This window comes from Tiliqua scincoides, chromosome 9 (assembly GCF_035046505.1).
Source record: "Tiliqua scincoides isolate rTilSci1 chromosome 9, rTilSci1.hap2, whole genome shotgun sequence".
Taxonomy (NCBI): domain Eukaryota; kingdom Metazoa; phylum Chordata; class Lepidosauria; order Squamata; family Scincidae; genus Tiliqua; species Tiliqua scincoides.
In genome coordinates, this window is record NC_089829.1 from 47,792,298 (window position 1) to 47,817,946 (window position 25,649).

At 42.1% G+C, this 25,649-nt stretch overlaps 1 protein-coding gene across 5 annotated transcripts in view; it reads right to left on the reverse strand.

Annotated features, from left to right (window-relative positions):
- The window catches only part of CBFB (core-binding factor subunit beta), a 44,768-nt gene extending 19,605 nt beyond the window's left edge, over nt 1–25,163 (reverse strand). For 3 of the 5 annotated variants that reach the window (XM_066637823.1, XM_066637822.1, XM_066637824.1), the window contains exons 1-3: nt 24,885–25,163; nt 22,119–22,205; nt 17,464–17,580 (exon numbers count right to left, since the gene is read on the reverse strand). In XM_066637823.1, coding sequence (XP_066493920.1) covers nt 17,464–17,580; nt 22,119–22,205; nt 24,885–24,962 — 282 coding nt within the window. In that variant the 5' untranslated portion in view covers nt 24,963–25,163. The remainder of the gene's footprint in view (nt 1–17,463; nt 17,581–22,118; nt 22,206–24,884) is intronic. The other 2 variants (XM_066637825.1, XM_066637826.1) reach the window with 1 other exon arrangement.
- Between the last annotated feature and the right edge of the window lie 486 nt (nt 25,164–25,649).

Below are 25,649 nucleotides of genomic sequence, written 5' to 3' on the forward strand. Positions count from 1 at the left end.
CAAATATGCTGTTTTTAGAATAAAGAACTTTCCAGTTTTCTCATATGGTTTTCACAATAGTATTCTGTATAAAGAATGACCACAGAAACTGCAATGTAGGTTGGTTAAAAATATCTGAACTGCGCTAAAAACTAACCACCCAAAGCCAATTAGCACAGTTCAGATTTTGATTTTTCACAGTTTGTGCTTGTTGTGTAAGTGAATGTTTGTTGTAAATAAGGAGCTGTTGAATTGCTAATATTTCTTCAACAGGTATTCTTGCAGTTTCGCCTATTATAGAAGACTAGCTTGAATGTAAGGATTGTCCTGTTGAATTAGACCAAGATCAATCTAGTCCTGCATTCTGGTTAACTGAATAATCAGGCATCTTTATAGCAAGTCCAACAGAGATTTAGACTTCAACACCAGACCCTTACCCTGATATCATTTCCCAGGAAAAACAGCTTTTGAAACTAAAGGGAATTTCACAATAGCTTTGCTAAAGAGCAAGGAGTATTCAAAGAAAAAAGGTGAGAATTCCCCTGGCCTCTTGCATGAGCACACACAATTGTTCAGATCCTAGACTTGGTTTCAAAGAGTAGCCATCTTTATAAGTTCTTGAAACAGGGTATGAATGTGGTTGGCCATTTGTTCCATTTGCTTCAGCACCTGGTAGTCAGATATATGCTCCTTCTGTACACAAAGGTTCTCAAAGAGGGCTTTCAGCGTTTTACTAATAATCCTCTTTAGTACTATCATCAAATTCCCAGAAATAAATTTCCAATATATTTTTAAATGCTACTATTTAAGATTTATTAGACAACTAAATCTGCAGCTTATCGCTCAGACCATAACTATCACAGCTAATGTTTGTGCACTAGAGTTTCATTCGAGTAGCATACACCTGGAGCCCAATGCAAACAATCCTAATCTATGTGATTGGGGAAACTGGGAAGCAATTATCATGCTACTTCATAGGCCCAGAAGCAAATAGCATGATCGTGATTCTCTACCACACATAGGCTTTCAGCTAAACATAACAGGGTTGTAAAAATGGCATTTTGGGGGAGGTGTAACTACTAAGTAGAAATGCAGCTAGTATGATGCACCTTCAAAGACTGTCATTTGATTCACTGGTGTATCTGAAACAGAACTGTGACAATTCTTTATGAAGGGAGGTGAAGTGAGACTAAAATAATCTGTGGCGCATTATACATACTAATTGCCAGGCCAAATACATATATACTGTAAAGCCACTGCTTTGTGTCATAGTGTTTCCCCAGCCATTGCAAAGGACAGCTTGGAAAATGAGGTGTGATTGCTTTTGAAACTATTCCTGCAAGAAGGAGCATACATGTCTGCCGAATAGAGAATTTGATGCAATTTTTTCCACTCTGCTTCTCTTCACAGGAAAATTTTTTAAAAGGAATGTCAACAAAGCTCTTTAAAACAAAGACAATCCAATTATGAAACCTGATGCATATAATGTTTCTGTCACTTACCATTCTACTAGTTTCTGTTGAGCAAAACCACACAATGTAAGGCTTGTGGATAACTGTGGTCCCCTCTTGCCTATTTGCAGCCTCACCATTCTTCTGCAGTCCTGTCCTACCTTTCTCTGGAAACCTCTGCAGTCTACACAGACTCATTAACTTGGTGGATGTGGGGAAAAGAAAATGAAATTTTTATGTTTTGCATTGCTGGCACTTTGTTCGCCTGGGCCACTAACAGTTCACACTCCTTCAGCATGTTAATTACGAGAAGAAGACAAAACTTTGTAAGCTGTCTCTGCTGAACTCAATGAGGAGGAATAGATGGTGGGAGAAAAACAGAAGTACTTTAAAAAGACAGTTTTCTTCATCAAACATCTCTTTAAATCATACTGGTGCAATTTCCTCTCCGTCAAGGAAAGAAGTGGCGAACACATTCTGGAAGAAGGGAAACTGCTGCTGTAGCTTAAACCGTTTGACCACATTTCCTTCTTTTTAGATAAAAATTGTTCCTTTCATTTCAAATCATACTTTTGATATATAGTTATCATATAATGACCAAACAACTGCAATCATTTGCAACTAAACTAGTTAGCAAATCAAGTTAACTGAACAGATATTCAGGTCACTATAAGCCAGTTTATAATGGGTTGTCAAAATGTGGTGGTGGCACTAGCTGAGAATAGCAATTTTGTCAACAGCGTAATTCAAATACAAAATGAAAAATCAAAACTAAGTACATCTTTTTTGTATAAATTGGAAAAACAAGGGATTTCAAAGGTAAGCTGCTTTTAGTAAACTAAATTTGTATTGCACACAAGAGCTAAACGGTTGTGAGGCTATACTTCTACTGCAGTACTGCAAAACTATTCAGGAAACAATTTTTCTACCTGGTATGAAAGCAGAGCAAGTTCTATGCTTGTGCATGCCCATACTCGACTACAACATGGATCAAAACCATCCCACTTATGATACTCATGGGATAAAATAAGTATACCAAAATAAGATCTCCAAAACCTTAGGACACAGCTACTGTGTCAGTTCATATATTTTTTGCTACACAGGAAGAGAAGTGGAAACTTTGCCACAAGAGCACATAATGGTCCTTTCATATGCCAGAAAGCAGAAGTGTTTGTGTAAGGGGGTCTAAGGATACGCTAAAAGTACTAGGTTGTCTGTGAACTGTCTCTTTGGTAGCGTTCAGATGTAGTGGGAAATCATGGTTTCCTGCTAGGAGAACAAGTCAAAAAGCTGAGCAATCATGCTCTTCCTCTTCCCTCTCCTTCTGCAGGTGAGAAAAGGAGAAGTATGCGAGCTCACGGTTCTCCAAGGCTAGTTCTCACAACGGCAAACTACTCTGCTTCCTATTATGCCTGAACACAGCTTTTAATAAAACGCAAATATGCTATTTTGGAAATAACAGACTAATTTCTTAAGACTCATCTGCAATGTCCAGAATTATTCTGGCTTTCTGAGGTTATTTCAAGATGTACTCCTGAAAACCTCTACACCTTAGAAACCACTAATGACATTCAAATACTTGTCCATTCTTCATTTGGTGGGTGGAAGTAAGCCATACCTTACATCAAGAGTAATTAGGGTAACACTTCTGAAAGATTTCTGATTCGTGTACATTTTGCAATTAATTTGTTCCAAGAGCTCGGAAGCTGAAGTTTTTGCCACAGAATTAAACTATTTCCAACTGTAAAATGTGCCTATGGCACACTTTACATTGTAGTTATCAGTTTACATAAGGTTGTAAGGCTCACAACAGGAGAGGAAACGGAACACTTTCCACATGCGCTGCCTCCGACGCATTCTCAGCATCACCTGGCAGGACAAAGTTCCAAACAACACAGTCCTGGAACATGCTGGAATCCCTAGCATGTATGCACTGCTGAAACAGAGACGCCTGCGTTGGCTCGGTCATGTTGTGAGAATGGATGATGACCGGATCCCAAAGGATCTCCTCTATGGAGAACTCGTGCAAGGAAAGCGCCCTACGGGTAGTCCACAGCTGCGATACAAGGACATCTGCCAGAGGGATCTGAAGGCCTTAGGAGTGGACCTCAACAAGTGGGAAACCCTGGCCTCTGAGCGGCCTGCTTGGAGGCAGGCTGTACAGCATGGCCTTTCCCAGTTTGAAGAGACACTTGACCAACAGTCTGAGGCAAAGAGGCAAAGAAGGAAGGCCCATAGCCAGGGAGACAGACCAGGGACAGACTGCACTTGCTCCCAGTGTGGAAGGGATTGTCACTCCTGAATTGGCCTTTTCAGCCACACTAGACACTGTTCCAGAACCACCATTCAGAGCGCGATACCAGAGTCCTTCGAGACTGAAGGTTGCACACTGCTAATGGCTGAGATGTTATCAAAACTTAGTGTCCTCTTCTACCAAACTTAGAAAGCTTGCATTTGCATCAGCATTCGATCAGCTATATGCTTCCCTCAATTCTCTCTCTCTCTCTCTCTCTCACACACACACACACACAAAAGATGTTTAAAATGTTGCTATTGGCTGAGACATTACCAAAATGCTTGTGTTGCTGACCGACTTATCTATCAGCCCATGTAAAGTGAATAACTTATTGTATAGTGAACCTTGTTTTACTATGTCCAGCACAAAAGTAATGGAATCCGTTATAAAGCAGGAGTGTAGTATGTTCTACTGTCTACACTCCTACCAAAACACTACCTCCTAAACAGACAATCCCAGTAGATCAGCAATTCCCAAACTGTGGATCGCGATCCAATTTATGGTGGATCCTACAGCAGCCTATTCAAAAAACAAATACAGGTTGAGTCTCGTTATTCACAAGGGTTCTGTTCCCAGAACTCACACAGTTGGAAAAATTGCATTAAAGCAATTCTAACAATGGCCCTTTGCAAGACAATTTAAAAACAGACTTGCTGACCTTTGTGATGTAAGACAGAGTCATTAGGCAGACAATCCATCCATCAGTCTCTCTCCAAGCACTTAGGAAGGCTTCACACTAAGCCAGTGACCCTTCACCAATGCAAATTGATTATGTTTCGTTCACATACTGGAGGGGGGAAGGGAGGAGTTGCTTGCCTTGGAGTGAAGCTGTTCTAAGTGCCTGGAGAGAAAACAACTGATGGATTGTCAGTCAGCTGTCCTCTCTTGCATTAACAAGGCTATTGTTAAAGGACTTTTCCCCTTTAATTTAAAGGACCCTTCTCATTGCACTGAAAAATCTAGGGATAATTAGGTTGTACCTGTAGCTGCTAATTACCCTGCAAAAAGCTCAACTCCTTGCAAAGAGAGCTATTGCAGTTTGTAAGCATGTGAAAATACAGGGAAATAGATGCTTGAGCATCTTTTTGGGGTTATTACTTGTAAATAAATAAATGATGTCTTTCTAGATCAGGGGTGAGAAACATAAGGCCCGGGGGCCGTATGTGGCCCACGGAAGCTTTTTATCCAGCCCTCAGGCTCTCAGCTGCTGAGCAGTGCTGAGGTGTTACTGCTGCAAGCGCAGCCCACATGAAAACTGGGCTCTCTTATATCTTGAAATATGATCAAGATTTGTGTATTTTCTCTTCTGTCAGTTGCAGTTAATGAGTTCCTAAGTAAGAAAAAGTGCTTATTTTTGGTTATGACCTGTTTAATGACATCACTTCCTGCCTAATGACATCACTTCCTGCCTAATGACATCACTTCTGGCCCTTGGCAGGCATCAATGCTGTTCGGCCCTCAGCATGAAACGAGTTTGACACCCCTGTTCAAGATCTTTTTTAAAAGTCTCATAAACCTAGGTGGGTCGGGATGCCAAAAAGTTTCAGAATCACTGCATTAAACTTATACTCTGCATTTACTGACAGTAGTTTTAGTGTTTTCTAAAGAAAAAAAATTCTGTATAAGCACTCTAGAAATCTACTTTCAAATGTATACATCTTAATTTAGCTCTTCAGTCCAAAAGCTCTATTAAGCAGCAGGACATTTCATCCCTACAACCATTGCTACTGAAATGCTCTTTCCCTCTCTAAGGCATTGTCTTTCTCTCTTTCTCATTTCTAACTCAACAGATTGCATGTAGTTCATCAGTCACCACCCATCAATTGGTGAGTCAGCATGCTAACAGTCACCACAGAGAGACAGAACAGCAAGAACATACCACAACAGTGGAGTTTTCAATCATATTCCCAGCAAACATGCCCATCGTGCATTCTTGTAGAAGATACTCAGGGGTGAGTCAGTGCCCAAGTTTCATTACATACATCTTCCCCTATGCTTCTCATAAGAACATAAGAATTCTCCCCATTCATAAGTACATAATGAACTGCTGGTCTGCTTGCTAATTACAATAATGAAGTTTGAGTGTTGATCCCACATGGCCCTGAATCATATCAGTCACACAAACTCTCCTTTCCAGCAAATCAGTTTTCTAATGGCCCCTATCTTCTAGAATAGTAAATGAGAACAAAAGCAGTTTGTTGCTGATCAAAATTGTAGTAAAATATGCAATGTGTTCCTTAAAATGGCCATGGTGCCAGACAATTGGAGGATAGGCAAATTGTCACACCAGTCTTTAAAAAAGGAAGGAGAGGGGACCAGGGAAACTACAGCCTAATGTCTGTTCCAGGTAAGATGGAGAAAAGCCTCATTAAAGATAAAAATCCAGATGCACATAGAAGAATGCCTTGCTGAGGAAGAAACAGCATGGCTTCTGTAAGTGTAAGTCTAGCCTCACAAAACGTTTAGAACTTTTTGAAAAGTTAACAGGCATATGCCACAGCTTCCAATACCATGGCTACCTCACAAAGAAGCTGTGTGAATCAGCATATAATGTGACTATACTAGGGTTGTACTCCTAGTACAACCCTAGTACTATACTCTACTTGTACTATACTGTCAACTATACTCTAGTTGTACTCCCACAACTAGAGCCAAGCAGGCAAAACCGATCCCATATTGAATTTGGCACCCCCCAAATACCCTAAATTTATTCAAACATTCTTGGTAACTAAAGAAAGTTTTTTTTGTAGGCCTGTATTACTGTTTTATACAAGATGCATTATGTGCCAGAATAATTACTGGAAAAAATAGCTCTAATATGTAAGGTCAGAAGTTTCCAGATTTCAAATTTTAATCTATTGGGCAAATACGCCCCAAATCAACAAATACACGTGACCAAAAACCCAGGCATAGATGTTCTCTCTACAGCCTGACCAGAAGTCACCCAAGGTCCTCATTACTGTGGACAATGGCTTTTACAACTACATACATGGGTCACATGTCAGCAATTTTCTGTGCACAGAGAAATTCAAAGCATTAATACGAAGGGATATATAGTGCTGTATCAGACATTGCAACTAACGCTTTCAACAGAGAAACAAGAAACGCATTTAATTTTAGTTTCTAAAAATGGTATAACAGAATTGTAATTAAAATCTGTTAAAAGGGTTTCCTGTAATCTATACATAAATGGGATAGCGTAATCCAGTGAGGTGGGGAGGGGGAAAGGAATGAATAAAAGTTTACAAATGAATTGCAATGTTTTCCCTTAAGCACTTATTCATGGTAAGACCACCATGATTGCCAACTGGCACCCTGCCATACATCTGGACAACAAACCAACCACACAGGAATAGCCAATGCTCTACATGACTTTGGAATAATGTCACCCAAGAAGAGACTTTTTGACTACTAGGAATAAAAGATGGAGTGGATTTTTTGTCTCCACTGAAGATACAATACAGAGGTTCTGAAGAGCACAATTGTTTCGACAACTTGTCAGAAGATCAAACAACCTTAAACACACTAAAACAAAACATCGTAAGATGTCAATTCCTCAGGTATAACTTTTTCTATTGCAATTTTATCTTATTTTTCTGTTTTAAAGGACAAATACAAAACACCGCAACTTCAATACTTTACTAAGACTTTAACTTGACGTCCCAGAAGTTATTTAGCCTCTGGCTCATAATTTTGCATTCTCTTCCAACCTTCATCCTTTATTCTTGAACCCGCCACCTGCACAATCTTGAACTCGTTACTCAGAAACATAAGACTTCACACATAATGGGGGGGAAGGGACATTCATTGCTCCAAGCCATATAATTTAGAAAATCATGGAGAGGCAAATTATTTTTGCTAAGTGTAATATCAAACTCCATCTGTTTTCTGGGTTGTTCAGAGCTTAGTCTCCCAGTCTCACTACCTATTAACTTGGATTGATAGTTTGTTCTCACTCATGATAAATAATGATCATTAACAGGCTAGTCCAGTGGTTCCTAAACTTTTTCAACTGGCAGCTCCCTTGACCTACTGGGGTATTGGTTGCCAACAGGGCTACAATCCTATACATGTATATAGTGGTGTCACTACGATTCTTGTCACCCGGTGTGGGAGGCCTGTGCATCACCCCATGTAGTGGGTGGGGCAACGCCCCAGGTGGTGGGCATGGTAATGTACCATGGCCCCGCTCCCACCGGTTTTTTTGGCTGTAACTTTTGTTATAACATGGATATTTCAATGTGGTTTGTTTCATTGCATTCTGCATGAAATTATGCACTGATGTTATATTGATATATAACATGATGGGATTATTCCTCCAAATACTGATTTAAGTGATTTTGAAAACTTGTAGTCTCACACACACACCCGTGTCAACTTACTAACACCTTATTGCAGCGGTTCTCAAACTTTTAGCACTGGGACCCACTTTTTAGAATGACAATCTGTCCAGGACCCATTGGAAGTGATGTCATGGCCAGAAGTGACATCATCAAGCAAATTACAATAAATAATTATAAATAATTAAATTAAAATAAAATAATTAAATAAGGGGGAGCCAGTCCTGTTCCACCAAGTGAATTTACTCTGAAGTAAGTGTGCCACCTGTGAGCCCAATCATATGCATGTCTACTCTGAAGTAAGTCCCATAGTGGTCAATGGGGCTTACTCTCAGGAAAGTGTGGGTAGGATTGCAGCCTGTGAGCCCAAGCCTATGCATGTCTACTCTGAAGTAAGTCCCATAGTGGTCAATGGAGCTTACTCTGTAGTCTGCCTGCAATAACAACCCCCCAAAAAGAATCAGTGAGCTCTTCAGCCCTCCCAGAGCCCAGTTTAAAATTCTTCTATTTCAGGCACATCAGAATAAAGACCCACCTGGCTTCACAAGTGCAAAATAGAAAACTTTCCCCTTACCATTCAACCTCTTTTTTTTGGGGGGGGGGGGGGAGGCTGCCTTCAGTTGCACTCCAGCTCCATTGGATCAGGACCCTTCTGGTGTCCTCACATTCCCCTTTGCCTGGTCTGACCACCAGACAAAGCACGTCTGCCCACTTGCGAGTAGACATGACTGTGAGGCTGCTTTGCTTTCCATAGGGCTCCATAGACTGGGAGGGAGGCAGCTGGGAGGGAGGAAGCTCCTTCTCCGGTGTTTTTGGGGGCTACACTCATTGGATGAGGACCATTCTGACATCCTTGGAGCCTCTCAGCCTGCCTCGACTAAGGCAAGTCCGCCTACTCGCAAGTAAATGTGGCCACATGGCTTTGTTTCGGGGTCAGACTCGCAGCTGGGGGGGAGCTTCTCGAGTGTTTTTTGGGGCTGCATTCATTGGATCAGGACCATTCTGGTGTCACTGGATTCCTCTCAGCCTGCCCTTTCCAACGGACTATGGCAAGTACGCCTACTCACGAGTAAACACGCAATACAGTTCACTTTCACTTTCCATAGGGCTCCATGCATTTTTTCCTTTGGTTTTTTGGCCATAACTTTTGAATGAAACGAAACTTTTGAATTGAAACAGATTTCAATTGTTTTTTGCACTGTACTCCGCTGGCCATTCCGCATCTAACGCATAGCATGATGCAGTAGCTCCTAACGATGTTAGCGTGTCCTCCCCCAGGGCGTGTCACCCCCCCAGTGCGTCACCTGGGGCGGCCCGCACCCCCCGCAACCCCATAGCGACGCCAGTGCATGTAAATAGGGCAACAGATTTTTCACAAGGATACCATGGCTCCCCTGACTGGTTTCTGTAGCTCCCTGGGGAGCCATGGCATTTGGGAACCTCTGCATTTGTGGAACATTAGAATACTAGCAGTCTTATTCTTGATACCTAGTAAGAAATTTCCTTCTTCACAGGTGCCACACACTTGGTCAATGCTTTTATTGAGCTATCCACTATGATCTCTTTCCTGGTTTGTCACAAATAGCTGAACACATTAGCCACCTGGCTGCCCATTCACCCAATTTGGAAGTCCTCTTGGAATATTTCATAATCTGCTTTTGTTTTTAAACAGGATGAATAGTTTGGTGTTACAGGCGCCCCTGATATCCATGGGGGATAGTCTGCTGCTGCTTCTGCAGATACCAGAAACCATGGATAGCTGCAAACCCTACTCAAATCCCCCACTGCGCTCATGACTCACCTCTCTTCTTTGCCAAGGCTTTGCACCAATACAGCTTTTTTCCTTTGCTACAGAATGCTGTGAAAATGAAACTAGACACTAATAACACTAGGCTTAGAGCTGCTAGATTAATGTTAGAGGTGGTGACAGAGAGAACACTAGCAGGAAGTGGACAGCAGAGGAAGCAGACAGAATGCTAGACACAAGTGTAATGGGAAATTGTGGGTAAGTGAAACTGCAGATACAGGTTCCGTGGATACACGGGAAGCTTGTATTAGCAATGCTTGATACTTCCCCCTTCAGTTCCTACTCTGCTGTTTTTGGCCACTGTGATTTTAGGTATTGTTTTTATGTATGTTTTGTAATGTATTTTTAACCCAGTTGTAAACCACCTTGTGCACCAGGCTTTTAGCCTGGGCAAGGTGGTACAGAAATCTTCTAATAAATGAAGCACCTGCTCAGGAAAGCACTCATTCATCTCTCTTGAAGGATTAAGTCTTTGCACATCCTCAGGCTACAGAAATAAAAAGGGCAGACCTTGCAAGAAGGAGAGCTGTATGTTCACATTGGTAGTACTGGAAGGAATTATAGTGGGCTCTACTTATCGACATCTGCACATCTGAATATCTGAGGATGCCACGCCCACTGCTGGAGGGTCCAAGAGGATCTCCTGGACACTGCCAGAAGTGGTTTCTGGTCATGTCTGGAAGAAAGTTTCCTGGGGGCAACTGGAAGGCATTTCCAGTTTCCCTGGCATGAACAGAAAGTGCCTTCCAGTCATATCCAGGAGGCTAGGAGGCCAAGTGCGACCCCTGGAGGGGCAGGTGCGGTTCCAAGGTAAGGAACTGTGGTGCCACGTGCTCTGCCCCGCAGGCTTCATTATCTGTAGAATTTGGTATCAGAGGGGGGCCCTGGACTGGATGCCCATGGAAACAGAGGACCCATTTTGCTGTGGTTATGACACTCTATGAGCACCTGCTTTGAACATACCTTCTGCGCATCTATTTTTAGCAAACTAGTTCTCAACAGGAAGCATAATTTTATAGAATATACAACTTAAAACTCAAAATATCAACATTTAACATGCGACAAGAGATTCACTTTTTGCTTTTGTGGAACAGCGTGAATACAGATGACCAAATTATCAAATGGTCAGTGTACAAAAATTCCCTCATTTTGGAAATGACTGCTGAAGTGAACATATAGTTGTAGCTGGTTTGGTAATATTCTGCAACTACTGTTGCTCAATGACTAAATACAGAGTTGTTCTATTGCTATCTAGTAAAAACCTATCCCTCCATGCATTGTTTCAGTGTTTAGCCATCATGTTCTGGCTATTTGTTTAGGGAAGTAGTAAATTTGTTCTCACAATCTTAAAAGTTTATTCATAATATAGTCTTCTTAGAAGAAAGTGGGTTTTTAAAAAGAAAATTGTGTTGCTTTTAAGCATGTAAAGTCCTCTTTTATATGCCATTTATACCTTAGCAGTGGTTCTCAAACTTCCCGGGAGTTTTACTCCTGGGGTAAGTCTTTATGGGGGAGGGAGTGAGGGCAGCAATGTGATCCCAGGATCACACCGCTGATGGGAGTGGAAGGGGAGTGCTTTTACTTACAGGTGGTTGCAGGATGTTGCAGAAGGTGCAAGGAGCTCCGCACAGCCCTCTGCAGGGGACCCTTTACCCAAACTGGTGGGTCAAGACCATTGCCTTAAATGGGGCAGAACTTTCCTGGCTGGTGTATCGCAATGCCCCAGTTTGGGAACCTCTGGAATAGGCAAATCTGAAGGTTCCCCAGTTCAAGTACATATAAGGCTTCGTAGGTCAAAATGGCACCTTGAGTTGAGCCCAGAAACAAATCGGCAACCAGTGTCATCACCAGAGCAGTGGCCTGACAGTTATCAAGCCACCAAATAATCACACCAGCTACTGCATTCTGAACCAGTTGCAATATCTGAATGGTCTTTAGGGGCATGCCCTTTTTGAGCTTCCTTCCCAACAGCAGACATTCTTGTAAGAATCCTAACAGAAGTCCTGGTGTTCTGATAGTTCTATCATCTTTACGGAGAGTCGTCTAGCAATGACTTAACACGAGAAGAAATTAGTGGTAATGCTGTTATTGCAATTTGAACTCCCTCCCTCTATGTTGTCTGATGTTTATGTTTTCTTGTCCCATACAAAGCACTGCAAATGATACAATGGATGGCAAAAATAAAACGGACAGGTCTGAACAAACTGGCAAATTATATGTCTCTGTATCTTAACATTTTTTCTTTGAAAATAAGCCATGGCACATTGAGTTGGTCACACCGTAAATATTTCACTCATAATTTCAAAACTGTATTTAGCACTAACTGCATTTAGAAACTGTACTGTACACAATCCAAATCAAGACAAGACAAGAAAAAAAATGAGGGCTTGCAGGAAAAGTCAAGAATTTACTTACGCTAGAAGTGAATGAGTTGTGGCTGCACCTTGTCTTCCATTACTTATCAAAATGAAGACCAACTCATTGCCAGACTCTACTGCACAAGTTGTAACAACTAAAAGTGTTTACCTCATTCTCTAGTTGCTCTTAAGTGAACCATGTCTCTCAACGTGTTCCCTCACCCACAAAAACTGATATAGAAAAGATGTTACTGTATTGCTCTAGAAGGGAATTAAATGTTAGGTTCTTACCATTCTGATCTTCAATATCAGATATTAAAAGCAGCTGCATTGCTAACTCTGCTCCATCATTCCATCAACATTTTCATATGACTGTTTCTAGTATTTTAAATAAGTTAATATGTACTTTAAAAGCACAGAATTACAAACAGCATTAAATGAAGGTACTTCAAAGCAATAATGCTGTGCATTCAGCAAAACTGACTGATAGAATACATATATTCAATTAAAAACCCATACACTTGTCACCTTCCTACATTTTGCTCAGGTCACAACAGGGTGAGAGCCTTAAAATTCACACGAAAGAAATTTTGGTAGGCTTTTCAAGTATTAGGCCAAGGAGGCCAAAAGGTCACCAAGTAATGCAATGCTTTCCCAAGAAATAGCTGTCTGTTTAATGTCATAGCCATGACTGTACCAATGGTCACCTTACAGCCCAATCCTATGCATGTCTACTCAGAAGTAAGTCCCATTAGAGTCAATGGGGCTTACTCCCAGGAAGGCGTGGCTAAGATTGGGCTGTTAGTTATACCATTAGTTCAGTGTAAACTATTGGTCTCTTATTCTGTTCACCAGATGATAATGAGATGACACAGAGAAACAAAGAAGTACTGTGAGTAACAAACTAGGAAATGCAGAATGGGAAAATGAGTCAAGAGCTGCTGCCTCACTTTCAACATTTAACCAAACATAATGAAAGAGAGAGAAAAGCTCCAAGTGGTAACATCTCACTTCCCTTTGCAAAAACAAGAGTTATCAGCTCCTTATGTTCTTCTTCAGTTCAACTATATTTGGTCAGATACATCAGTTTTAAGTTTAGGTACAGATAGTACAGATAAAGGCTCTGTGGTTTCAGTTATCCACGTATCCTGTTTCAGACATACCCCCTTATCCCCAGAGAAAGGAACTCCCGCTGATAAGGGGGCACACCTATACTGTAATAAAAGCGGTTATCAAAGTTTTTAGCATTGTGACCCATTTTTAAAACGACACTATTGGGACCCACTTAGCTTTATAAGACTTTAAAAATGGTGATCTAGGCGGAAAGTTTTTTTATTTACAAGCATTTTATTTATTAAAAAAAAACCTCAATCCATTTCTTGTAATGAATAACCCTCATGAATAACCTTGAGGCTTGAGGGGTTTATTATGTGGCCTAGTCTGCACTACCTGTCATTGATGAACTTGGAAAAAACATAGGAGAAAAAAAATGCTCAAACATTTCCATATATTTACACAAGCTTGCAAACTGCAGGAGCTCAGCTCTTTGCAGGACAGTTAGAAGCAATCTGGCTTTTTAACAGCCTCAGGACTAGAGGCAATTGGTTATCTGATATTCCATCACCTGTGTTTTCACTGGAAGCTCTGTGTGACATACCAGAAATTGGGTCCTGACCCAGTTTGAGAAACACTGCTGTAACTGAATGAAATTTACTAGAGAATAATGCCCTAAGGCAATGAAATTGATTAGCATGTAATACTGTACAATAGGTAATTGTAAGAGAATGAATAGAAAGAACTAGTTTCTGTATATAAACTTTTATTTTGTTAAACTATTTAATAAAACTTTGATTTTTTTAAAAAAAATGAACTCCTTTGCACAGTGCTTTTTTGTCTTCATGAACTTCTTTGTTGAGTAAACCAAGCCTCGCGTGAAGGCTAAGGGAGACTTGACTGCCTCATTAACATCATCTTGTTTGTGGCGTAAACAGACACTGCACACAGCCTAATAGAGACCTGATCTTGTTACAGACACTTGCATACAGGCCTGTTTGTTGTGCTTTGATCTCAAACGATTACCGGTCCTATATGATTACCTGTCCTATATGTCGTTAGGCGGAATGTTGCCAAGCAACATGCCTGTACCTGAGTTTGGAAGGTGCAGGGGAGGGAGAAGAACTGTCTTATGTAATTTTTTCATTAATGACTGTATGAAAGAGACAGCTGTAGATGTTATCAGTGCAATCCTATGCAGGTCTATCAGAAGTAAATCCCATTGTGTTCAATGGAGCTTACTACCAGGGAACTGCCTACAGGACTACAGCCTTAAGAGTTCTTTATTCTATTAATCAGGAAAAAAATATTTCAACATAAACATGTATGAAAAAATCTCAACATTTGAAAATGTTACTTTGTTCATGAGACATTCCAAGTTAATTACTGCTTAGTATTCTGTAGATGCTCTGATATCCAAATTTTTGCAGTCATTTTTCCCATAACAAGCATATTTCCAATAATTCCTGTATGCATAAGGTCTGCTGAACTCCTTATCACACCAAAGATAAGTAATGATGCTATATACACCTTTCCCTCTTTGTACATGCCGAATCTGTTCCTGAAACAGCCCTTACAGTAAAAAACTGGATGAACAAATTATATTAATTTCAACTGGAAAAATTCTAACGTTCTAAAGCCATTACAATTGCACCCAAAAATAACCCTATAAACCCTAACAGCATAAGGGAAAAAGTTGCATGACATAATAAAATAGAAGAAACATTTAATAACATCATACAGAATCAATACAGTGCCAAAGTTGACAATGAAAACATTTCAGAAATTCTAGCATCACATAATCAGGGTTAGCACCTTAAACTTAAGTTGCAAACTCTGACCAGCTCTTACACTCTACCTGTTCTTCCCATTTTTAAAAATATTTTTCTGTCCTTTAGGACTCATAATTTGTAGAAACAATGCACAAAAACAGATACAGGTCCAACCTTGTTATACACAGATTTTTTATACACGCATTTGACTCAATACAAATCGCCACTGAAAATGAGAAAGAATGTTTTGATTCCTGGAGAAGGGGGAAAATGCATCCTTTTAAAATCACAGTTTAAAAAACTGCTTTTCTTCCTGTTGTAGAGTGACAGGGACCAATCCTATCCAATTTTCCAGGGCTGGTGCAGCCATGCCAATGGGGTGTGTGCTGCATCCTTTGGTGGGAAGGCAGTCACAGAGGATTCCTCAATGTTAGGGAACATTTGTTCCCTTAACTCCAGGCTGCATTACAGCTGCACAGGTGCTGGAAAGTTAGATGCGATTTGACCCACAGTCATACAAGCTCACAGGTATAACCTAATTATCTACAGATTTTTCTATCTCAACATGATAAGGGCCCTTTAAATTAAAGGAAAACAGTTGTTTAACAATAGCTTCGTTAATGTGAGAGGGGGCAGCCAGCTGACAATCCACCAATTATTCTCTCTCCAGGCAGCTTCAGCTTCACTCCAAGGCAGTGACCCCTCCCTTCCCCCTGAGTATGTGAAAGAAAGATCATCACTTTGCATTGGTGAAAGGAGGGGTCACTGGCTTGGAGTGAAGTCTTCCTAAGTGCCTGGAGAGAGACTGATTGATGAATTGTCTTCTTAATGACTCTGTCTTGCATCACAAAGGTTAGCAAGGCTGTTTTTAAATCGCTTAGCAAAGGGTCATTGTTTTTTAAATGGTTTTGCTTTAATGCGATTTTTAATGCATGAGTTCTGGGAATGGAAGCCTCATGAATAATGAGACTCAGTCATTAGTATTACTTGGAGTCTACTCCTGAACAAACATGTGAAGGATTGTACTGAGAGACAGAGAAATTGTAATCCAAACCAGTTCACCCCTTACCTCATTCCCCATCTTCCACTGAGGGGGAGGAGCATAACAAACCTAGCACAACCTATCCATTCCTAGCCCTTTGCTGTTTACTCAAAAGAGAACCAATCTGACCTGTTTACCTAACAAACCTTTCTGGACACTGTTCCTACCAGACCACTTTTCTATCTCAATAGCTATATCAACCTTGAATCGAGTAAATAAATCTAAGGTACATTAAAAGTACTCTGAAAAATTGGCATCTTAAATAACACCCCCTCAAACACACCCTACAAGAACATTAACGTCCTATGTCTTCCAGAAGCCTCCCCTAAATAACTATGGTACCACCCTTCAAATACTACCCAGAAAGCAGGCAGACTAAAAAAACAGATTGGAAAAGCAAAGCCTAATCTAGTGTCCTTGTTGAGTAAACGGACACTCCCTGTCAGACACTTTCTGGCTGTGCAGGCTACTGGAGACTAATTGCCTCTTCTTTGCATTAAAAGCCTCTTTGTTGTGTAAACAGACACTCTGCTGCAGGCTATGCGGGACCCGATTGCCTCATTAAGAGCCTCTTTGTTGTGCTTTGCTCACTGTCTATATTTGGTAGGAAGGTTGTTAAGTGGTTGGCAGAAGGCTGTTAAGTGATGCACACCTGTACTGTAAACAATAACCCTTTCTCTTGGTAACTAGCACAAGTTCAACTCCTTTAAAAGAATTGCATTGATTTTTTTCCTGGACCCTTGTATTACTATCAATTCCCCAGAGAACAAAGACACACATACACACAAAGAATTGTCAACTAAACCTCATACTAAAAAATGACCACTTAGAGATGCCTCTGTAGTGAGCACAGAACAAAGATTAGATTTTTGTTTCTAAGCAAGAACAGTAACTTATCTGTAATGTTGAGACTGAAACAGCTAATGTGTGACTTCAAAAGAACAGTTTGCAGAAACAGCAGACTATTTGCTAGAAATGACACTAAAATGGATGTAGCATAATCCTGGATAGCCTGACTCAATGCAATAAAACTGAAGTATGGCTGCGTCAACATGTCTACAGAGCTCCCAGCAAGTCTGGGCTTCCCTGTTAACTGCCATGCTAAAGGTAGTGCCATACATACAAGAATGAATGTCTGTCTCTTCCCCCTACTGAGCTGTTTCTACATTAACAGAACACAACACCTTTTTGAAGGTTCTTCCTTAAACAATAGGCAATTGGTCTCTATATAACAGGGCATGTACATATTAAATGTATAACTGCAACCGAATCATCAAGAGTTTCATACCACAGTCTCCAGGTCATATTTTAAAGCCTCTGGAAGAAACTTACACCTATACTACCATGTTCTATACACTGTCCTTACCTTGCCTCCCTCTCTTTCAAAGTCAACGTATTCTCGGGTTGGTGTCTGCCGCTGCTCTCCCTGCCAGCTGGCCGGAAAAAACTGGAGAGACAGATTGGTTCCTGTGGCCACAAAAGCCTTTTAGAAAAATCAATACAAACAGGATCAGGGAGCAAGACATTACATAAATTATGCAAGCAAGTCATTTATTTTTACATTGGTTTCTGTCTTAAAGCCAAGCTGCATAGAGCATACTTAAGTAAAAAACATGCACTCACAATTTTTCTTCAGTATTAAGTTACAAACAACTGATACCATTTGACAACAGCTGTGATTGGCTGCCTCATATTCAAGATACAAAGCAGAATCGATACTTTATTTTAATGTTTCTTCTGGATATTAGGCTCTAATTTAGAAAACTATCTGAAACACCTATGCTGGCTTACTCCTCAATTAGGACTGGCTGGTTAAAAATTCAAGATTTGCCTTTTTTTAATATAAATAATTGTACAAAAGATGTGGTTTTAAGTGCAGCTTATGAATAGGAAGTCTGACCTCTACAGCATTTTAATGATTTGGTAAGTCCAATACGACTTTGCAAATGCAGACTGAAAAGATTTCATCAACATCCAGTTGCTTCCATCATTAGCGACATGTGAAAACATGCAAGACCAGTGTACATGTCACACAGACTGCAATTCTATGCACCCTTCCCTGGGAATGAGCCCTCACTGATACAATGGGACTGGTTTCTGAGTAAGTATACATAAGATGGTGTTGTAACAGAGCTACAGCAGTAGAAACAAAAATGAATGCTAATATTGAAAGCAACTTTCTTTTGATTCAAGCGTTGTATATCCTTAGACATGCAACCAAGTGTATTAACATTTTGTTAAATTCAAGAAGTCAGTCTTTGCAAGACACTGCCACAACATTAGGAACATCAAGTGACCAAGAAACTAAATAACAAAAATAAAATAATGCTGCTACAATTTACCATATAGCAAAGCACATATAAAACAATTACAAACACACTGCTTTTTGAATAGATCAGCATTCCTCAAACTGTGTGTCAGGACCCACTTGATGGATCATGACCCAATTTCTGGTGGGTCTCGCAGAGCCTCCAATGAAAACACAGGTGATGAAAAAAATCAGATAACCAATTGCCTCAAGCCCTGAGGCTATTCAAAAAAATCAGACAGCTGCTAACCGCCCTGCAAACAGCTGTTTCTTCACAAGGAACTGAGCTCCTGAAGTTTGCAAGCTGCCTCTGGGAGGCTCTGGCGACCCTCTGGAGGGGAGGAGAGCAGAGCATCCCCTTCCCTGCGGAGGGTCTGCATTGCACTGCATCAAGCTCTGCTTGATGACAGGGATCACAAACGACTGTATTGGCGCACGACTGTATTTAACTACTGAATGTGCAACAGCTACAACCCAATCCCAAGTTCCACTACATTCAATGGAAGAAGCTTCCAATTAAGTATATATAAAATTATACCCTAAACTACTTATAGTAGAGTGTGTCATTTAATTCAAGCACAGAAAGATGCAGTCAGTCTGTAAAAGTTTTAGGTCACCTAGGCTCAGAGAAGGGGTATGACAGAAGTACACAGAGGCTCAGAATCACACAACCCTCAAAAATCCCTTTAGATGGTCAAGCAAGGATCAAAGATCACTAGCTTGCAATCTGAATAGCAGTGTTTTTTGTGAAAAAACATGATACAAATAGTAATTGACAATGTTTCAATTCTTTAATTACAGCATATTATACAATTTATCTACTATAAAACTACTATAAATCCCAAGCACATAATAATCTCATTAACATGTTGTTGAATAAAGGTCATTACGAGTTCAAGTATACATGGTCTGAAGGTTACTCCCCCAAACAACTGAATTTTCATTAAAGGATTAAGAGCCCAATCCTGAGCTTGTACTGCCAAGCTCTCCGCCAGCAGTGAGCATCACAAGTATGCCATAAAGCATATTTGCAGCCCTCAATGCCAGCCCAGTGCCCGAGGTAGCTCAGTGCCAGCCAGCGCTGGGTTTCCATGAGTGGATCACTAGTACTCTGCTGCTCAGTGGTTGTGTGGAATGCAGGGCGGCGGAGAGGTGGGTGGGGGTGCGTGGGGAGCTGCGGAGCCCAAAGGTCCCAATACGGAGGCTCTTGATTCTGCGCCAGCCAAGGGCTAGCGCAGAATCAAATAGTTCCACTGTAGAACCAAGTTGCTCCATTGCAGGGCTACTTCCCTCACCTGGGGGAAGGTGACAAAAGTGCCCTTCCCCCAGGGAGCTGCTGGCGGCTGTCCTGTTGCACACAGGATGCCATGGCTGCCATTTTGAAGTTGCGGCAGTCCAAACGCAATGAGCAGCTCAGGATTGGGCCAAATGATATTTATCCAGATGATATTCTTGAACAAAGCAGTTGTCCACTTAGGTAACTATGGCAGCTCTGAATATAGATAGCATACATATGTTTGCCTGTTGGATGACAGTATACGCGCAGAAGCAGGTCACAGTCATTAAGACCAATCCGTGTGCTGACCACCACATCTGATGAATGAAGATAACTATAGCTGGGTTCTCATCATCTGTGGGTTTGTGATCAATGGTTGACTCAACGCAGACTGCAAGCCTGTGTTGAAGGAGCTCAGAGGACCTCCCGGACACGACCTGTGTCTTAGAAGGCCTGCCTGAGCCTTTTGGCAGGCACGTTCGGTTTAGTGAAAATCAGAAGTGCCTGTCAGAAGGTCTGACTGCGGATTTCAGTATCCACATGGGGTCTGGGAACAGACACCCCCTCCAATGGATAACGAGAACCTACTGTATTTAACTTTTCACCATGACAGAAAGGCCTTATGAGAAGAACTGGCTACAATAGGAACATTCATGTCTAACTCAAAAATTCCACACTACTACACGAACAGTTGCTATGCACAAATTAACTGTGGTGATTTATGACCATATATCATTGGCCTCCAGCAGCCATGAATCCTAAAGTAAACTGCCTAGGCTAAGAACTTCAAATATAGTGTATGTGCTTGTTGACTGTCCTACCATCAACATATTAGCCCAACGTAGGACTCCCTCTTAATTTGATGACATGTAAAAGCAATACATTAGAACTGTGGATCTCAAAATTTTAGTACTGGGACCCTCTTTTCAGAATGACAATCTGCCGGGACCCACCAGAAATGATGTCATGCCCAGATATGACATCATCAAGCAGTAAAATTTTTAACAATCCTAGATTGCAACCCTATCCACACTTACCCGGAGTAAGCCCAATTGACTATCATTGTTAAAAGCTTATTGTAGCCTGTTCAAAGTACAGATCTGTAATGTTTCCCCAAATGCAGTCACATACCATGGTAGCATCAAGTCTAATATAATAAAATAAAAATAAAACATTGAAATGGAGACCCACCAAAAACTGGCTCATAACACACTTAATGGGTCCCAACCCACAGTTTGAGAAACACTGCATTAGAAGACAATGGATACGAACATGCCTGACCAAATGAATAGTTAAAATAACTAAACAATGTACACAAATCATTAGGTAACATGCACAGCTCTCATTAAAAAAAACAACACAGACTAGGATCAAGTAATGAATTCTGGACAATACTTCCAATTCATCAAAATCCAATAGTTTCACATTACAGGGCAGTGATATTAGCAATCTACTCCCTACCACAGTATACTTCTGAATTATAAACAATCTACAATTATAGTTGCAGAACAGTCTTATTAAGTTCTAAAGCTTAAAACAACATACACCTAATTTGGCACAGAAGATATTAGTTTTATGCCTTCAAAAAACCTTTTTGTATTTAACTACATACTTTGTTATTGTAACTACTGACAGGCTAGAGCATGAGCTTATCTCTTAACAGCACTTTTAGTTTTTCCTGCGCAACAACAGTTAATTCTGAGGGCTTTTCCTGCCAAGACAGTTACCATGAGTGTTTGTAACTGCAGAATACTAAGGCATTCGTAGTTTACCAGCACAAAATCTTTACTCCTATTTACTTTTTACACTCATTTATACTTTATCACAGCTTGATTTTAGTTTCTACGCAGAATGTCTTTGTTTTATAGTACTATATAATTCCTAGTAATTTTAGGCATGTTATAAGTGATGAATTTTACAGTTAACATTATTATTTTAAGTATTTAGGAAGACTGCACTGCAGTATAATGCACAAGGGAATAGGAACTCAAAGAGACATATCTGAATGGGGTTCACTCCTCAGGCTTGTGAAGAGCCACTCACATAGTCATCTGCAGTGAGAATCTTGGGAGGGAAACTTTTTTAAACTGAGTTCATCCAAGTGCTACAAACAATAAATGAATAGGCTGGCTTGTAAAGGTATTGTAAGCTAACTTTCTTGAGCCTATCTGCAAGGATGCTAGTAACAGACTGAGTATCCATTCCACAAACTTTCTGGAGAAAGCAGGTAAGAACACCCCCACCCCCTTTAAGAAGCAGCTTAGTACACTATTTCATATTGAAGAGAGATAACTAAGGAGTTCCCAAACATCCATGCAATTCATCTACTTTTGAAAATAAGCCAGTTGTCTCTTTGAACTGTCCAGCGCAAAGAATAGTGAGAGATACAACAGTTACATAAATGTCAAAAGCATAGGATAGAAGCATATGCACTTACTATCTCAGACCGACCATCTCTGCAGGCATTCTGGAACCTAGCCTGTCTTTCTTCATGTGGTCTGTCCCTGAAGCCAGTGTATTTAATCTGCAAAGAACACAAGACAAATCAAAACTGAATCCTGCCTCTTGAAAGAAAAGCGATAAGCAATAAGGACAAGCCTGCAAAATCATGCACTGAAGCACACCCTGCTTCCTGGGAGTCTAAGCACAGTACTCTGAATGAGTTACAAATATAAAACTTACCAATTTTATTGATACAAAATATCAACATACAACTACCCACCTCAAGTATCTCTTTAAACACAATGCATGAAAACAAAACAAAGCCCTATCATGATTCCCAGCTCCTTACTTACCTACCTTGTACTGGGATGATAGAGGAAATAGTTTGCAGATAATGAAACAGAAGAAGGCAGGCAAAGGAAATGCATACATAAACCATCAACACTGCATTTGCAAGAGCAATAGCATCAAGAGAGGTATGCTCTTCTAAACTGGCAGTACAAACTTTTGAAATTGTGTGGAACTTTAAAAAATGGAACTTTAACATCTCACAGAAATAACAAGACAGACAGGGAAGATAGTTATGATTTCAGGAACTCTACTTTGTATGAATTCCCCTGGCGGAGGAGAGTTTTTATCTGAAATATCAATCATGTACTCCCAAATACTGCTCTGATTGTCCAACATGGAGAAAAAGTAGGGTAGAAATCTGTAAATAAAGTATTTGACAAGGAAAATACAAGGGTAAATCTACACTCAGATCCTATAATGCAATATAATATGCATTAAAAAACCTAGTGCAACAATATTCACTTCCATGATGAACCACTGTAGGTAGCCAAGAGACCAAAACAAGGTGCACCATTTAGTGCCCATCAAATCTAGCATTCAGTTTTGAAGCAAAGAAATAATCTGAATTTAACAGCAGAAATTAGGGATATGAAATCCACTCTAGTTCCAAAGGAGAAAGCTGCCCTTTTATTTTAACAGCATCTGTAGCATGTGATGCAATAAACCCCAGAGGCAAGCTGGACTCTAGGAACACACAATGAAAAAGGGGAAATAGGAGCTGCTGTGCTCTGAATTCAGGAAGCCCCAGGGGAAAATGTGCTCATAAAGAGGGTGTGGCGCATTCACAAGATCACACCCTGAGAAGTACTACAGAAATGTTAATGTAGCACCCAGCGCACATGCAGTTTGTCCCTATGAATGTCAAAATTATACCCCTTTCAAAAGGGTTGGTATGCCTGTTCCTTAGTTAATACTGAACACAGGGGTGTGATCTTGTGCATATGGCAACAAAGTCTGGTTCAAGTATGTCAGGCATAAATGATGAGTATTAATCATATGCAAAGCTATACACCTTTGAGCTACATCAACCTGGGACAACTGCTATCTTCTTAGTTTGGTACACAAGCACCAACACAAGGTTAGATTTCCCTGTGCTACTAACATAACATAAGAAAAGGGAGAAGAGCCCCCCCCACACCTTTAACCACCACGCTTGTGTAAAAAGATGATTAATGGTATAACTAATGCATGTGATCATGAGAAAGCTGTTGCCAGATACAAGAACCTAGCCCTATTACTCACTGCCAGGACACCCCCAGTCACCCATTATCTCTTCCCCCAGTATAAAAAGGAGCATAGAAGTTCCAGACCTTTCAACGCATGCTTATGGATCTCACCCCTGAGCACAGAATCAAAGGACTGACATTATTCCCAACTACTCAATAAGCAGCACAAGCATTGAGAGGAAGGGAGGGAGAGTGTGCATGTGCCTTTATTCTTTCCCCATCTGTTCTGGTGCATCCAAGATGCTACAAGTGGGTGAAAAGAGAGTTAATCTGGGATTTCCAATGAAACTGTGTATTGTGGTAGGAGATACAGTCACTTTATCAGTAACACATTTCGCTAAACTCAGCAAGGGCTTTAAGTAGGATAACTAGGAAATATATGCCTTGAAGTTAAATTGAGGTTTACCTTTGGCTGCAGGTAATGGAGGACTGACGGGGGACTGAATTACCCCATCACTACCAGACTATACAATACTAGGTAGACAACATGGCAGAGGCTTACCCAACCCTATGATAAAAGTAAAGTTCCACTGAACCCGGTAAACACGCTCAAGGACCAGCTACAAACACTTGCTTGCTTGAGACAGGTGCGCTGAACGTAACAGGGTGCGCTTCGCACTACACACACCTGCAGGGGGGTGGCGGACTAGAATGCAAGGCTGCGAACGCTGCTTGCGAGCAGATCTCGCCTAGCCTGGAGGTGCTGGAAGCCCCTCTGGAACAGCAAGCGAGCTCCGCGGCTGCTGCTGCCTTTCCAGCTGAAGCTTCCCCGGGCCTGCAGGAAGCCTCAGCCGCACTCCGCCTCGTGGCTCCCCGCGAGCCTCTGCAGCCGGGCGAGGACCCAGAGCCGGCGCCTGCCTCTGCCCCACGAGGGCGCCCAGAATCTGCCTGAGCCGCAGCGGGCAGGCGGCCGCGGAGCCCGAGCGAAGGGGCGGCCCCAGACCGGAGTGCAGCCCGATCCCAGGCACGTCTACTCGGGAGCCGGACCTGCTGCGGCGCGGGGCTCGGGCGGGCGGGCGGCTCTCCCCTCCGTCTGAGCCCCGCCCGCGAGGGAAGCCCCGAGAGCCGCCTCCTCGAGCGCGGGCAGGTCTCCTCGGGAGCAAGGCCGGCCCCGCCGCGCCGCGCCGCGCCTCTCCCCGTCTCTCCGGGGCTCGCTCCGGCTCCGGCTCCGGCGCCCCGCCCACCTCGCACTCGCGGCTGAGCTTCCTGAAGAACTCCTCGTTCTCGAACTTGCTCCGCTGGTCCGGCACCACCCGCGGCATGGCGGGCGCGGGAGCCTCGGCCGGCTCGCTTCCCTCAGCCGCGCGCGGGCGCTGCGCTCCTCCGCGCTCCTCCTGCCGCCGCCGCGCCGCTCCCTCAGGCGAGGCCGCCCCGGCCGTGGCGCGCGGAAGAGGAGGCGGCGCCTTCCCCTCAGCGCGCCGCCAGGGAGGCTCCGGCGAGGCGGCCCGCTGAGGGAGGGCGCGAGGGGAGGGCCCTCGCCGGCGCGCGCCCTCCGCCTCTCTGCGCAGGCGCGAACCCGCCGCTCCTCTCCCCCCAGGCGCAGCTCGGCTCCCTAGGCGGGCGGCGGCGCACTGCTGCGCATGCGCGGGAGGAGGGCGGGGCTGAGTGCTGCCAGTGGCGTAGCTGGAGGGGGGCAAGGCTTTGCTTCAGCAATGAATTTCTTGTCGATTCTCAGTTGGCAGGTTATATACACAAAACATATGGAGGGAAAGAACAAGCACTCACCTTTCCTGGAAGTGAGTCCCATTATGGGTCTTACTTCCCAGTAGCCATGCACAAGACTGCTCTGTGGGAATGCCTGAATCTTGCACATTTGCTTTCTGGGAGGGAAGTCCTGTACAGTACACACTACCTTCAGAGTGGAAGGTGAGTTGTTTCCAAGTCAAAATGCTTAGGATCGTAGGAGTAGTAGGTCTTAATGAGTTCAAGACTCCTAAAGAAGTATAGGT